Consider the following 14,211-nt stretch of genomic DNA (forward strand, 5'->3'; position numbering starts at 1 on the left):
TCACTGCTGTTTTTTAATCTAAGTTAAGAACACACCTTTGTTTTGCAGTGTAGACTCTACGCTAGGTGTAAGGCTGTCAGCACAACCCCCCCCCCCCCCCTTCTTCCTTATGTTTGCCTCTTTTTAATGAAACCGGTGCGGGCTCTTTGCAGCTGGAAGGGGTGGGAAACTGGTAGCTCCCAAAATAGTGATATGCGTTTGACAAGCTACATTCTACTCTTTAAACTGTAGGTTGCTGTTTAATGATCAATCCCAGTTTCTATCACCCCCTGCCCCTCCATAGATCACAGAATCCTAAACACTAGTGCTAGAAAGTCCCTTTTAGATCTCCTCTAGCCTAGTTCATCCCCAGCTCCATTGCATCATGGGCATCAACAATTTGCTTCAAGTAAGTTGCCAGGAAAAAAAGTTTGAAAACCACTGTCCTGTGCTATATTCTGTAGGACTTTTGCAACCTAGCTCTAAATGACTTGGGGCATAACAACTTTCCTATTCGTATTTGTCAATTGTGTGGTGTATGCAGAGGCTCGTCTCTGGCTAAGTGGCTGTAACGTGTGCCTCAGTTGCAGGATTGGAACTGATTTGGGAATAATCTCCCAAAGCGGGGATGGGAGCCCCATCACTTGATATGCATTGAAAACTGGACCTGACAAAAACATAATGTTCCAGAGAGAACGATCTAGTGCTGGTCCTAGAGAGATGGACTGGATGACCTATGGGGTCTCTTCCATAGCTAGATGCATGAATAATATAGTGAGTGTAACCATGCAGGCCAGACTCAGATTTCTTCCATTAGTGCAGTGATTACTGTGGAAAGCTGCACAAACCAATGAAAGGGAAGTTGAGAAATTACATGGCCACTGTTACATTGGGGGGCAGCAACCTCCTCATGCAGCTAACTTTAAGCCATTTCCTACTCTAGCTCTATATAGCACCAGTGATGCACAGCAGTGGGGTTTTTTTGGGGTGTTGAAGGGGGCTGGGTTTTGAAAGTGACCTGCAGACAGTTGCTCAACATGCTTTTCCAGCTTGCTGCTCTTTCAGTTAGTTGCCTTGGCGACACACAGGGGGCTAGGTGTTAACTGTGGATGCCTGTGTTCATTCTTGGCTTGCTCTGCCAGTTAAACTTGAAAACAGGTTGCCCTAGGTTCACTCTCCAGAACTGTACTTTCTGTGTAATTAACCACACCCCCCTGCCCCCGGATTCTTTCTGAAACACCCAATAACCCTTGGTTTATAATTATCTGCAGTTCCTTGCAATGCTGGTATAATGCCAACAGACCCTGGTCGTTGTCAGGTGGGATTGAACCTGGGGCCTCTGGAGCTTAAAGCATGAGCCTCTACTGCATGAGCTAAAAACCAACTAGTTGTTGGCTGTAGAGCAGACTTATTTTGTGTCTCTAAGTGATCTTGGTGCCACTAGATTGGACAGAACACCACACCCAGGAGGTGTGTGGGTTACACTTGTACAAAACCCCCTAGCTTAGAACTAGAGCCACTTGAGATTCTTCTCCCTTTCCCCCCAGGCACCACTTCCTCATGTGATTTGCACAGCAATAAAACAAGCTAGAGCCGTGCGTGAGCAGAGCTTTTCCCTGAGCTCTGAGGGGCTCAGATCTGGGGCTCTGGTTCAGGCCCACGTCATGCTGTCAGCAGTTTTGGTGTGGGCAGTAATGGAGCTGATCAAAATCTGGGACTGAAGCACTTGAACAGGGCTCAGTCTTTTTGCTAAGCTGACCTTGCTTTGACTGAATGTGCAGGCTGGCAGATGACTTCCTGGGTGGGGTTCAGGGTAGAAGAGTAGCTCTTCTTGCCTGCCTCTGTAGAGGTGTGTGGAAGGGAAGAAGGAAGGAGGCCCAAAGATTCAGTAACCTTTTGAGCTTACTGAAGCAGCAGAGGCCAATCCCATTAGCAGGAACCAGGTCACATTGCTGTCATTTCCCCTGGAGTTGGAGAACAGGGTCGGGGGAGAAGTTTGCCAAGAATGAAGGGGAAGAGGGTTAGAAGTCAGCTGAGGGAAGAGGAGAGGTCACGTGACTTCTAGCTGTGTGGCTGAACCTGACTGTCCCCACAGAAAGCCAATCTGCAGATTCCCTAAGAACACAGAGTGCTGCCTGGTGCTGGGAGTCATGAACAACCCTGGCTTTGAGATGAGCTTTGCCCTGAGGCAACTTGTGCAGCTGCAGCAGTAAATATTACTGCTGAAGCTGGCTGGGCCAGGTCACTTTATACCAAAAAGTAGATGGCTGATCCAGGCAGGTTACAGTAACCTTGGGTTGGCTTGGAAATGCTGACTCCAGCACCACATCAGTGGGGGTGAAAAAAATGGGCACCACTGAACTTGATGGTGGGGAGAGGGGGGGCATTTTAAATGCTTACAGTGGACATCAACTCTGCTCCTGGCTCTAATGCAATCTCTAGTTTTCCCCCATGCTCCTTCTGACCTGATCCTTCCCCTCTCCCCTGGCAGCTGCTGCTGTATCCAGAGTAGTGACTGAGGAGGACCTGAGACTCTTTTAGGCAGTGGGAATTGAGGGGGAGAGGAAGAGAGAGAGACTGACCATGAGGAAGGTGTCACTGAGAGTGACAAGCAGAGCAAGCTAATCAGGCTCTGGGTGGGTATGAATGGCAATATGGTGGTGGGGTATTTACTGATGGGGAGGGAGATCTAGAGCAAGGTATGTTGGGAGTTTACCATTTGCATTCTGAGATGCAGCTGGGCTCTCCAGTTAGTAGGATCTGTCAGTAAATTACCAGCAAGGGGTCTTGACTGCTGTCTACTGCCCTCACCCAAGGCTGAGTAGGGGAACCCTAGTTTCATGACTTGGGTTCTGATTCCCACAGTGCTGGGTGCAGATACAGTGGTCTGTCCGGGTGGGTCTCAGGGAGGAAGCTGGCCAAACTTCCAGCTGCACCACCTTTCCAGTCAACTCTTCCTCCTTGAAAAGAGGCAGAGGGAGTCTGCACACCTCCCTGTGTGTAATCTTGCCCTAATGCCCAGCATCTTCATTTGAACTTGGTCAGTCACTGCGGATCTCAATGTACTTTGCAAATACCCTGGGCTTTGAGGCTTCATTAGTAAGTCAGTGTGTTTAGCCTCTCTGTACTGAGAGGGGAAACCACTTGGCTAAGTCTGCAGTGAGAGTTGTACAACCAGGCTGATAGTATCCCATCTTTAACCCTGGAGAAGCAAGTGCAAACTCCAGAGCATGGGCAGCAATCTTGAGTGACCTGTGTTTAACCCTCTTGTCTTCCATTTGCCAGCTGAAAGCAGAAGTGTCCATCGTGGTCCGTAACCTCATTCGGGATTATGACCCTCATGATCCAGACAAAAAGAGCATCCAGGATGCATGGGACTATGTACAGGAACAGGTGAGTCCATTGCGTGAGGGATGGTGAGGAGAAAAGACAATGCTGTATGTGGTGGTGGTGGGGTGGCAAACATTGGCATTGGACAAAAGTGAGATACTGCTAGAGTCAGACTGAGAGTAGGGGCAGGTGCTGGGTAAACTCTAGCAACCCCTTCTCTTGACTGCCTCTCAGCCTGTCTCATGGCCCCCACTCTTCCAGTCCTATGCACCCCCCTTCAGTGATGCCCTCCAGCCTCCTTGCCAGTGGATTTCAGGAATCCCTTCCCTAGCCAGTTGCCCTGTGTCTTGAATTTCTCTGCTCACAGATTCAGAGGTCAGAAGGGACCATTGTGATCCTCTAGTCTGACCTCTTGTGTAATACAGACCACAGAACTTCCCCAAAGTAATGGCTAGAGCAGAGCTTTTAGAAAAACATTCTATCTTAATTTTAAAAATGGCTGGTGATGGCGAATCGACTTTGATCCTGGGTAAATTGTTCCAGTGGTTAATTACTCTCCCTGTTAAACATTTCTTACAGTCTGGCCCTGTGGCTCTCGCCTGGCATTGCTCTCACCATGCTAGTCTCCAGCTGCAGCACTTGGCTCGTGCACTAGGAAGCTGTTACTGGAAAGGACTGTTCCTTGTTCTCATTCGTGTTTGTAGAACTGTGCCTGTTGAGGAGGGGAACTGCACTGGGCCCTGCCATCTGGCCAAGCAGCACAACCAGCTGTATAGGGTTTGAGTGCCTACCTGCTGAGAGGCCATCTTGGCTGCTGTTCTCAGGCAAGGCCCTGCAGCTGCTGGAGCCAAAGGGGTAGGGGTGGAGAGTGGGTACTGCATCGTAGGTAGGACAATGGGGATTTGAGCCTTACTCTCCAGAGGCACCCCACCCCCACTACTTTGCACTCCTTTACCCCAGCACCAAGCCATGCATTCATACTCCACTGACTCCTTTTGCTGGGATTAATTTCTTTGGTAGTGCACTAATCTGAAGGTTTAATGCCAGGCAGCCAAGCTGAATCTGTTGCCCTACTCCCTAGGGTGTAGTATCTTATCTGCAGGTGCCAGCATTGCTGGGAGCCTGCCAGCTGCCCATGGTATTCTGCTCTTGGCATCAAGGTCACTGCCTGAACAGCTGGTGGGGAAAGTGAATGTCCTGGTTCAGCATTTGGGCATGCCAGAGTCATGTTTACCTAGCTCCAGTACTGTGATGGGAGCTTTGCAGGCAAACCGGAGAATAAGGGCCCTGCCTTTGAGAGCTTACAATCTAGCCAGGATAAATGGATGCAATAAAAACAAGGGACACTCTAGTACCATGGCTCTTGTTTGTTTCAATGTCTATGCTTTCTGGAAAGAGCATACTCTAAGAGGTTTGGCTGGGAGAGTGGAGGCATGTCCAGACCAAGTCAGAGGGGGGGTTTCAGGCATAGAGGGGAAGGCGATAGGACAGAGAGCAGGACAAAAAGAGAAAAGGATAAGCTTGAGCATGTTGTGGCAAGAGGGGCAGTGAATTGGAATGCACGGGCTCCCCCAGCAGCTCAAATGGGGCAGTGTTGTATTCTCAAAGCATAAATGTGAAGACCAAGTACTCCTGACTCCAGGTGTCTAAATCAGCCTCTTAACATTTCAGTTTTCATCCTACCTATTGGGGATTAAAACTCCCACGCACCAAAAAGCACTTCACATGGTCTATGGGGCAGATGGGGATGGAGAGCCGCATTGTGTAGGTTTCTATTGGGATGCTAAAGGAAAAATCCAAGCCACAATCTGCCATCATAGTCTTGCCTCTTTGACCGCCTTACAGACAACTGACTGGGCCATGGAGTTGGAGTCCCCTGTCCTCCTCAGAATCCATTTCAGCAGCAGGGAAGCTTGCATCCCCAAAGTCTGTGCTGGGGATAAACAGGAGTCTAGTGTCTGGGATCCAATGCTGTTCATCAGCACTAGAGTCCCTGTGTGACCATGGGAGGGTGTGTGGCACAGTGGGTACTGTGTCTGGAGCATCTCTGGAATATCGCATCATTGCACAGCTTGCTCAAGCTGTCCAGACTCCCAATCTCCTTGCATTAGAGTTAGCTCTTCCTGGAGACTGTTAGTGGAATTAAATGTTCCAATTCAAGTCTTAAATATCAGATGCTGTCTCTAAACTGGAGTCTTTTAATTGTTGAAGCACCAGCTCTGGCATTTTCAGGACTCTCCACTTCATTAAATTGTCGCCTTGTTTAATAAATCCAGTTTAAGCCGGAGGACTTGCTAGTAGGCCAAGCATCTGAATCCCTCCCTGGCTTCCACCTGGTGAGCTTCTGGTAACCTTTTTGCTCCGATATTATGGTGGAAGCACTTGGTGACTGAATGATGGGTGTTGTGTATAAGACAGCCGGCTAGACCATAAATTCTGATTTACGTGGCCTTGGGTAGACCTCATGGGGGAATATGCTTCCCACTGAAGCCATCAGCTTTCCATGTGTAGATGGAGGAAGATAATTGTCTGGCCCCTGGGATCTTTTTGCAGATGAGACAAAATTTCTCCCAGTCTTGTCTCTTCTTCACCACCCCATTAGCCTACGCATTCTGTTTTGAAACAGCTGACTCAAGCTGTTTCCATGCATCTGAGGAAGTGGGTTTTTTACCCACAAAAGCTTATGTCCAAATAAATGTTAGTCTTTAAGGTGCCACTGGACTCCTCATTGTTTGTTGGTTTTTTTTCTCCCCCAAACTGATGACTAGGGTGGGTCCGAAGTTTTGGGTAGACATGGTAGCAGGTGGGCTCCATCTTGTGGTGGCCAGCTGTTACTGTAGCACTTAAATTTCAGGGGCTGAAGATCTGGGCAGAAGAGGATGAACCTTGCATTGATAGAACTTTTTTGCAAGTTAACTTTAAGGTTGCTACTTTGCATGTTCTCCAAAATGTTCTGGTTTCTTACAACCACGACATCTAATATTATGGAAATGGTACACTTAAGGAGAAGATCAAGTAAATATTCAGAGTACAATCTCAAGTAAAAACATGTAAAAATACTGCTTAACTATGTCCCCTACGTGGTCTACAGATTTGATTCTGGGAAGGGATTACCTTGCCAACATAAAGGCCACAAAGTCTCTCCAGCTCACCATGCATGCCTTCTGCCATCCTCCCGCTCTCACCCATTATTCGCCAGAAACATCGCCATCTTGCCCTGCCTCGTTTTGTAGTAGCACCCTTGCATTCAGCACCATGGTTTTGTAATGAGCTGGGGGTAAGAGGGGAGAGCCTCTTTTAAAAACTACAGGGGAAACTAGTGAAGACCTGAGTTAGACACAATCTTGTGTGACTCTATATCAGTGTGAGAGGGTTTTGGTTTTGGTTTTTTTAAGGACCGGTGGGGGGGGAGATGGGTGAGGTAGAACACACTTCTGATACTATCACTCATAAAGTGACAGTACCAGAATGCCTTATCAGTGTGTGTATAGAAACATGACTTGAGTACAAGTCATATGGTCTATGGACCTCTAAATGTCTGCCTATGCCTTCTTCCTAGAGGTGAGGCTCATATGCTCCAACACACTAGCTGCTCTGCTTGCTGGTTCTTGTAGTCTGTGTCTTACACTTCTGGATTGAAGATGGGACGCTGCAATTTCCTCTCTTTTAAGCACATTAGGTGTGGCCCTCTAACTCATGGGTAGCTGCCAAAATGGCCCTCACGCAGGTAAAGTTTGGATTGGTGCCTCTGTTCTAAATGGTTACCCCATGCACACATACTTCTGATATGACCTGGGATGCTAGAGGCATGTTATTGTTATGGAGAAGAAATCAAAATCCAGCCCTTGCACTTCCCATTTTGTTTCCTACCTGCAGTAGATATTGCATGGAGAAAGCCTGTCCCTACCCACTGTCAGCCCCTCCCTCTCTTTTACCAGCCAAAATATCTAAATGAGAATACTTTGTCTTTGCTCTTAGCTCACTTGCTGTGGCTGGATTGGGCCACAGAACTGGACGGAAAATGAGATCCTCCTGAACACAAGCCTGACTTCCTACCCCTGCTCCTGCTCCAATGTCTCAGCTGACGGTCAGCATAAAAGTGGCTTCTGTGACTATGTTCCTAATAATAGGACTGTGTCAGTTGCTGACTGGCCTGTTTATACAAAGGTGAGTCTGAGCCTCATGGGACCTGTATGGGAAGTATCCATTGTGTGATTCCCTGGTAGTATTCTAAAAGAAGCTAGAGACAGAAAACTATTATTGAGGTCATCTTGTCCTTAGAGCCCTGGAGACACTGCAGAGCCCTTCTAGGATACATTTTCAAGGGCTTGGCTCTGAAATGTCCTAAGCAATGGGGCTTCCACCCCTTCTCTGCTGATGCTGCTCTACAGCCTGATAAATCTCACTGTCAGGAAAGTCCGTGTCATTCCATGTTTCAGAAGGAGAAACAGGAGCTGTTCCCTTTCCCGAAGGACATAAGAATGGCCACACAGGGTAAGACCAGTGGTCCATCTGGTCTCCGAAAGTGGCCAGTAGCAGAGCTTCCGGGGGAGTATAGAGAACAGGACAATTGGAGTGATCTATCCACTGTCTTCGTCTTCCACCTTCTGGCAGCCAGAGGTTTAGGGCTCCCCTGAGCATGGGGATTATATCCCTAACCATCTTTGGCTAGTAGGTCCATCCATGACTATCTTCCATGCACTTATCTAGTTCTTTTTTGAACCCTGTCATACTTTTGGCCATTGCAGCATCCCATGGCAATGACTTCCAGAGGTTAATTGTGTGTAGTGTAGGGAAAACTACTTCCTCTTGTTGGTATTTAACCTGCTGCCTATTAATTTCATTGGGTGACCCCCTGGCCCTTGCATTATGTGAAGGGGTAAATAACACTTCCTTCTTCACTTTCTCTGCACCTTGATGATTTCATAGACCTCGATCATTCTTTTCTAAGATGAACAGACCCACTCTGTTTCCTCATATAGAAGCTGTTCCACACCCCAGTCATTTTTTTTGCCATTCTCTGTACTTTTGCCAATTCTAATATCTGTGCTGAAATGAGGCAACCAGAACTGGACACAGTATTCAAGGCATGGGTATACCATGAATTTATATAATGGCATTAATATTTTCTATCTTGTCTATCACTTTCCTAATAGTTTTTAACGTTCTGTTAGCCTTTTTGACCACTGCTATGTATTGAGCTGAAGTTTTCAGAGAATTATCCATGGTTCTCTTAAGATCTTTGAGTGGTAATAGCTGACTTAGAACCCATCACTATGTGTATAGCTGGGATTTTTTTTCCAATGTGCATTATTTTGCACTTATCAGTGTTGAATTTCATATGTCCATTTGTTTCCCAGTCACCCAGTTTCATGAGATTGCCCCTGTAACTCTTCCCAGTCAGCTATGGACTTAATTATCTTGAATAATTTTGTATCCTCTGCAAACTTTACCACTTCACTGTTCACCCCCTTTTCCGTCCCATTGAATTGAATTAATATGTTGAACTGCACAGGTCCAAGTACAGATTCTTGGGGGACCCTGCTGTTTATCCCTCTCCATTGTGAAACTGACCATTTATTCCTACTGTTTCCTATCTTTTAACCAGTTACTGATCTATGAGATGACCTTCTCTCCTGTCCCATAACTACTTAATTTTCCTTAAGAACCTATGAGGGACCTTATTATCAAAAGCTTTCTGAAAATCCAAATATACTGTATCAGCTGCAACACCCTTTTGCCCATATTTGTTGACCCTCTGGTGGAATTCTGGTAGCTTGGTGAGGCATGACTTCCCTTTACAAAAGCTGCTTTGACTCTTCCCCAACAAATCATATTTATCTGTGTCTGATAATTCTGTTGCACCCTTCAGATGTTTATAGACTCTTACTCTACTTCTTTCCTTCCTAGGGCTGCATGAAGAATGTGCAGAGCTGGTTACAGGACAACCTTGGCATCATCCTTGGAGTCTGTACAGGTGTTGCTGTCATTGAGGTGAGTCTCCACTACCCCTGCACTCTCTAACCTAAACATTGGGCCACTTCTTCAGGTTCTGGGGACCTGGCCAGGGTGGGACCACAGCTCTGATGCTCCCTGTGATGGGTTCAAAGCTCCAACAGCCAATGAGAGGACCCTTCAAACAGAATGTTCAGTATCCGTAGGTTACGGATTGGAAGGTGAATCTGTCCAAGTACTAGCGGCTGTTCTGGGAGTGTCTCTTGTCCATGGTCTTGCCAGCGTATCTGGTAGCTGGGAATCCATTGTGTCCATAACTAAGAAGAATGTGGGTAACTAGTCTCAATTAGTGAAATCCGAGTGATATCTGTATGAAAGGCTAAACCAGAGTAACAAAGATTTTAAGACACCTCTTTATGCAGCACAGTGCTGTGTCCTCATGCTGGCTGTTAACAGCCCATTGTGGCAGCAGGACCAGCTGTCTGCCTGTCTTGCACTCTGATCCCAGTTATCCCAAAATGCTTGCTTTTCCTGTTGACCCTGCCTGTTTTCTGACACTTTTTTTCCCAATGCCTGTTTTCCAGCTGTTGGGGATAGTGCTGGCCATTTCACTCTGCAAGAACATACACAGAGAAGAATACAGCAAAGTACCCAAGTAATGAGTCTTCTGATCCTAGAGCTACCCCACCGCAGAGATGCAAACAGAACATTCCTGCCTCATCCCCCTCACACTGACCATTACTCCAGTGAGATCCCATTTCTCTCAAAACACTGAGGAACTGTAGTGGCACAATACAATATGACTCTTCTGGTGATCAGAGCCCTGGGCAGCCCCTCTCCTGTCTCTGGATAGTTCCTACTCTGTGAAGCAGGCCATTTCTCTATCTTGCATCATATGATCTGATCAACCTGGGAGGGCACGAAGTTTTTACTGCTAACTCCATGTTTAACAGTCTCCTTCCCATCTTCATTCCCTTCCAGTCGATCAGGCCAACAATAGAATAATCCTCCTCCCCATGCCACCTCTGTTCACCATGTGAGCTGGGAATCCAATGAACCAGCAAGAAGACTGAGGGCTTGGCCTACTGGTGGTGGTGATGGGTAACCCGTTGTAGTACATTGTGGGTGAAAGAATGCTTCCCTTCCAATTAGCTTCACTTTGTCTTCTCCCTGCCCTTACCCCCATCCAACTCAGACTGAATCTGAGCATACAAGGTTCTAGACAGACACCCCTGGCTCCCCAAAATCATTCCTCCCTTTTTTTTTTTTTTTTTTTTTTTTTTTTTGGAGTAAACCAAATGCTGCCTTCCATGTAGCTCCCTTCTCCTTCGATTAGAAGCCTCCTGGAAGGAGCCAACCCCACCTGTTCCAAGTGTGGACCATCCAGCAGCTTGTGATGTTATTGCTGAGCTGCTCTTGGAACACAGGGAGATGGGTCTTGGGCTTTGCTAATTACATAGCCCCTTCTTCCATCCCTAGTCCTCCCTTTCACTGGCTCCCTGTTGGCTCAGTGGCACTTCAGAGACTGACTAGCACAGGTGTCTGTGGGCTCAGCCCTGACTGGCTCTGCTGGGCATGTTCTTAGGTTGCCAACTTTTATAGAGGTGATGACTGACTATTTTTCCAGTATGAAATCTACGATTTTTAATACTGTGGTTTTTTAATTATGATAAGACAGAAGCATCTGTATCTCAATTGCTGGCCAGGGAGGGATGGCTGTCATGGGGTACAGGGAGGAGTTTGTCCGTGTTTGGATTGCTAACTAAGTGCCTTGGGGCCTGGAATCACTCTCACTGGTATCTGGATCATGGGCTTTAAGGGGAGTTGCTACAGTGGGTATCCTAATAGCTGGCTCCACACAACCGCTGATGGTTGGATTGCTGGCTCTATTCTAGGTGAGGAAATGGGGTGGCTTGGTGCCTGGACGTCTGGTTGTGTATGCAGTGACAAGGTCGCTGCTGACTGAGACCTGGGGAAGAAGGGGAGTTACTGCTTACAATATTCAGAGTACTAGCTTCCATTCACCCTCCTCTTTAGGCCCCGCATCAAAACTCCTGAAACAGACAGCTTGTGACTGCAGCTCTAGTCTTGCCTACTGACCTTTGCCTTTTGCCTTCTTGGAAACCCAAATGAGGTTGGGGTGTTCACGCTCATGGCGCATGTGCTGCCCAATTTTGGGGATCATAAAGGGACAAGTGACACCTACCAACCTTGGACATGTTGGCATCTCTATAACAAAGGGAAATGGATCTGGTGATTGTGCTGACTGTGGCCAGCAGCAAGGGGCAGCTCTAATGTACCTTGGGTGAAGAAATCCACCCCCCCGCACCCCGAAAGGAGCTGTCCTGGGGTCCCTAATCTCTCACTGGCATAGGAGGCTTGGGGGAGGGATGCTCTTGCAGTGGTGGATGGAAGTCCTTGCCCTTGCAAGGGAAGGTGTGGGCTACTTTACTTGGCCTGTGGAGGCATTTCTAGCTATGGAATGTGATCCTGGTCTTGGGTACAGGGGCCTGGTGGGTGAGTCTGCCTTCAATAGCAAGCATGAAGCCCTATGCACTGGCTCTCCAGGCATAGTCTCCAGTTCCAACTAAAGGGGTAGGCTGGCTGGCTAGCTACTCCTCCCTTGGCAGAGGGTAAAGAAGTGCAGAAGCCTCCAGGGAATTGGTAGTCTCAGCAGTGGGCCAAGGACTGAATGGTCCGTGGAGACTGCACTTCCCTTTCGCCCCAGATGCCATCCCTCCAGGGAAAGCTAAATCTATGTAGACTGGCAGCACTGGGGAACGTTGCTATTGCATTTCTAAGGTGATTTGAGTCTGTCTTTCCTGAATCCCCTCCTCTTTGTACAGATCCCTCCAGCCTGATGCTTACAGGGGTGGCACTTTTTTATTGCTCTGAAGTGAAGCTAACATCCCCCCCCCCATCTCTTGTAGTAACTAGAGGCTTGTACCCTAAGGTGGTTTATTTGTTGGCATCTGAACTGGAGAACAAGAGCCATATGCTGAGCAGAAAGGAAGTGGAGCCCCTGCTGAGCTTTTCTTTGTCTTTTAGGGACCTCTTCCTACTGGAAGAAACGCATGTACAGATCTAAAACATAGAGCGTATTTCTGCAATAAAGAGATTTACTTAAAAAACACCACAACCCAACCCTTGTGCACTGCAATATTTGCTCTGTCCTTTCTCCTTTTGTATAAGAATCTCCTTGTGATGGTCACACCACAAGGGGGCTTGGTCATATGGTAAGAAGCACCTGGAATTGACATCTTAATAGGGCAACAGGGGCTGCCAGCAAGGCCTGCCTGTGAGATTCCTGGTGTGGTATTGTGGAAACCTCTCCTCCCACAGTTTGGAGCTTTGGGTGAGGGGTGCTTTTTGTTCACTAGAAATTGGGTGTTTTGTTTTTTTGTTTCTTACTCCTGCCCCCTGCCTACAGCTGTAATAGCACATCTTGTTTTCAAGGCAATTACTGTATTCAGGGCTAAATAAACTGGGGCTGGAGGTACTTGAATAAGCGCCACTTAGTTTAGCCAGGGTGCCATCTGTATTGCGTTAACAGAATCCAAGAGCTATAATTCCTCCAGTGAATATGTGCTTTTCAGTTACTGACCTTAGAAGGCCTCATCACACTATGCCCACAGCAACCATGGAGGCCTGACTGCTTCCTTCTCACCCAGCCACCCTGTCTAACCCCAGATTTCCTCAGGGTCCTTGATCCCACTCCCCCTTGCTCATAGGTACTTACTCTATGGGTGCTCCAGGGCTTCCAGGGAAAAAATAGTGCATGGTTAGCACCCAACAGTGGCCCTGCGGATCAGCACCTTCCCCTTCTTCCCCACCCCCCATCTGCTACAGATCAGCTGTTCAGCGGCATGGGGGAGGAGCAGGGGCAAAGTGGGGGTGGGGACTTGGGGGAAGGGCCTGGCGTGAGCGGGGTCAAACACCCCCTAGGAACTGAGGAAGTCCATGCTCTAAGTGAGGCCTTTCACTAAATGGAGACATCAAGATGAGGAGGAGGGTGAGAAGTTGAGGCAGCCAGAGTTGTTGTGGTCTGGTTGGAGCATTCTCATTACTTCAGTAAATCAGCACAGCAATTGATCTGAGCGCTGTAGTTACAGAGAGGTAATTCTATAGTGACTATGCAAACCACTCCACCTTGGATAATCAGAGTTCAGATAATTGTATAATTGAGAAGTATGCAGTTATGAGCAACAGGTAGAGTTCCCTGTTTGAATGTTCAGACATGGCATGTCACTAAATGCACACATGCAGGTGTAAGACTGTTTTCCAGGGTCCTGTGAGCCCTCAGAGCCCCACAGCCACCTGTCGCATGGAAAATTAATAAATGGTAAGTATTATAGCACTTTACATGTTCAAAGGCCTATACAGCCCCAAACTTCTCTAGTTGTTGACATCCCAGTGAGGTGGATGGGTGGAACTAACCCCATTTTACAGAGGACAGTCGCAGTGGAGGAAATGATGTGAAAAGGTCAAGTGACTTACCTGCAATCACACTGTGATCCCTGGCTCTGCCACCAGCTGGAAACCAGGAGTCCTGATATTTCCAACTGATAGGGCCCTACCAAATTCACAGTCCATTTTGGTCAATTTCACAGTAATAGGATTTTAAAAGTAGTTAATTTCATGATTTCAGATACAACATACTGAAAAGTTCAGATTTAAGTAACTGTAGGGGTCCTAACCCAAAACTGGGGTGTGTGGGGGGGGTCACAAGGTTATTGTAGGGGGGTTGTGCTATTGCCACTCTTGCTGCTGGGGGCAGCGCTGCCTTCAGAACCGGGTCATGGAGAGCGGTGGCTGCTGGCGGGGAGCCCAGTTCTGAAGGCAGCACCATTGCCAGCAGCTGCGCAGAAGTAAGGATGTGATGACATAGTATTGCCACTCTTACTTCTGTGCTGCTGCCTTTAGAGCTGGGCCATTGGCCAGTAGCCG

General features: G+C 47.6%; 1 protein-coding gene across 6 annotated transcripts in view; it reads left to right on the forward strand.

Annotated features, from left to right (window-relative positions):
• Positions 1-12,403, forward strand: part of CD82 (CD82 molecule) — a 63,642-nt gene extending 51,239 nt beyond the window's left edge. For all 6 annotated transcript variants that reach the window (XM_073348069.1, XM_073348068.1, XM_073348070.1 and 3 more), the window contains 4 exons: positions 3,265-3,372; positions 7,288-7,476; positions 9,220-9,303; positions 9,849-12,403. In XM_073348069.1, coding sequence (XP_073204170.1) covers positions 3,265-3,372; positions 7,288-7,476; positions 9,220-9,303; positions 9,849-9,923 — 456 coding nt within the window. In that variant the 3' untranslated portion in view covers positions 9,924-12,403. The remainder of the gene's footprint in view (positions 1-3,264; positions 3,373-7,287; positions 7,477-9,219; positions 9,304-9,848) is intronic.
• The last annotated feature ends 1,808 nt before the right edge of the window (positions 12,404-14,211 follow it).

The sequence above is a fragment of the Lepidochelys kempii genome, chromosome 6 (assembly GCF_965140265.1).
Source record: "Lepidochelys kempii isolate rLepKem1 chromosome 6, rLepKem1.hap2, whole genome shotgun sequence".
In the NCBI taxonomy this organism is placed as follows: domain Eukaryota; kingdom Metazoa; phylum Chordata; order Testudines; family Cheloniidae; genus Lepidochelys; species Lepidochelys kempii.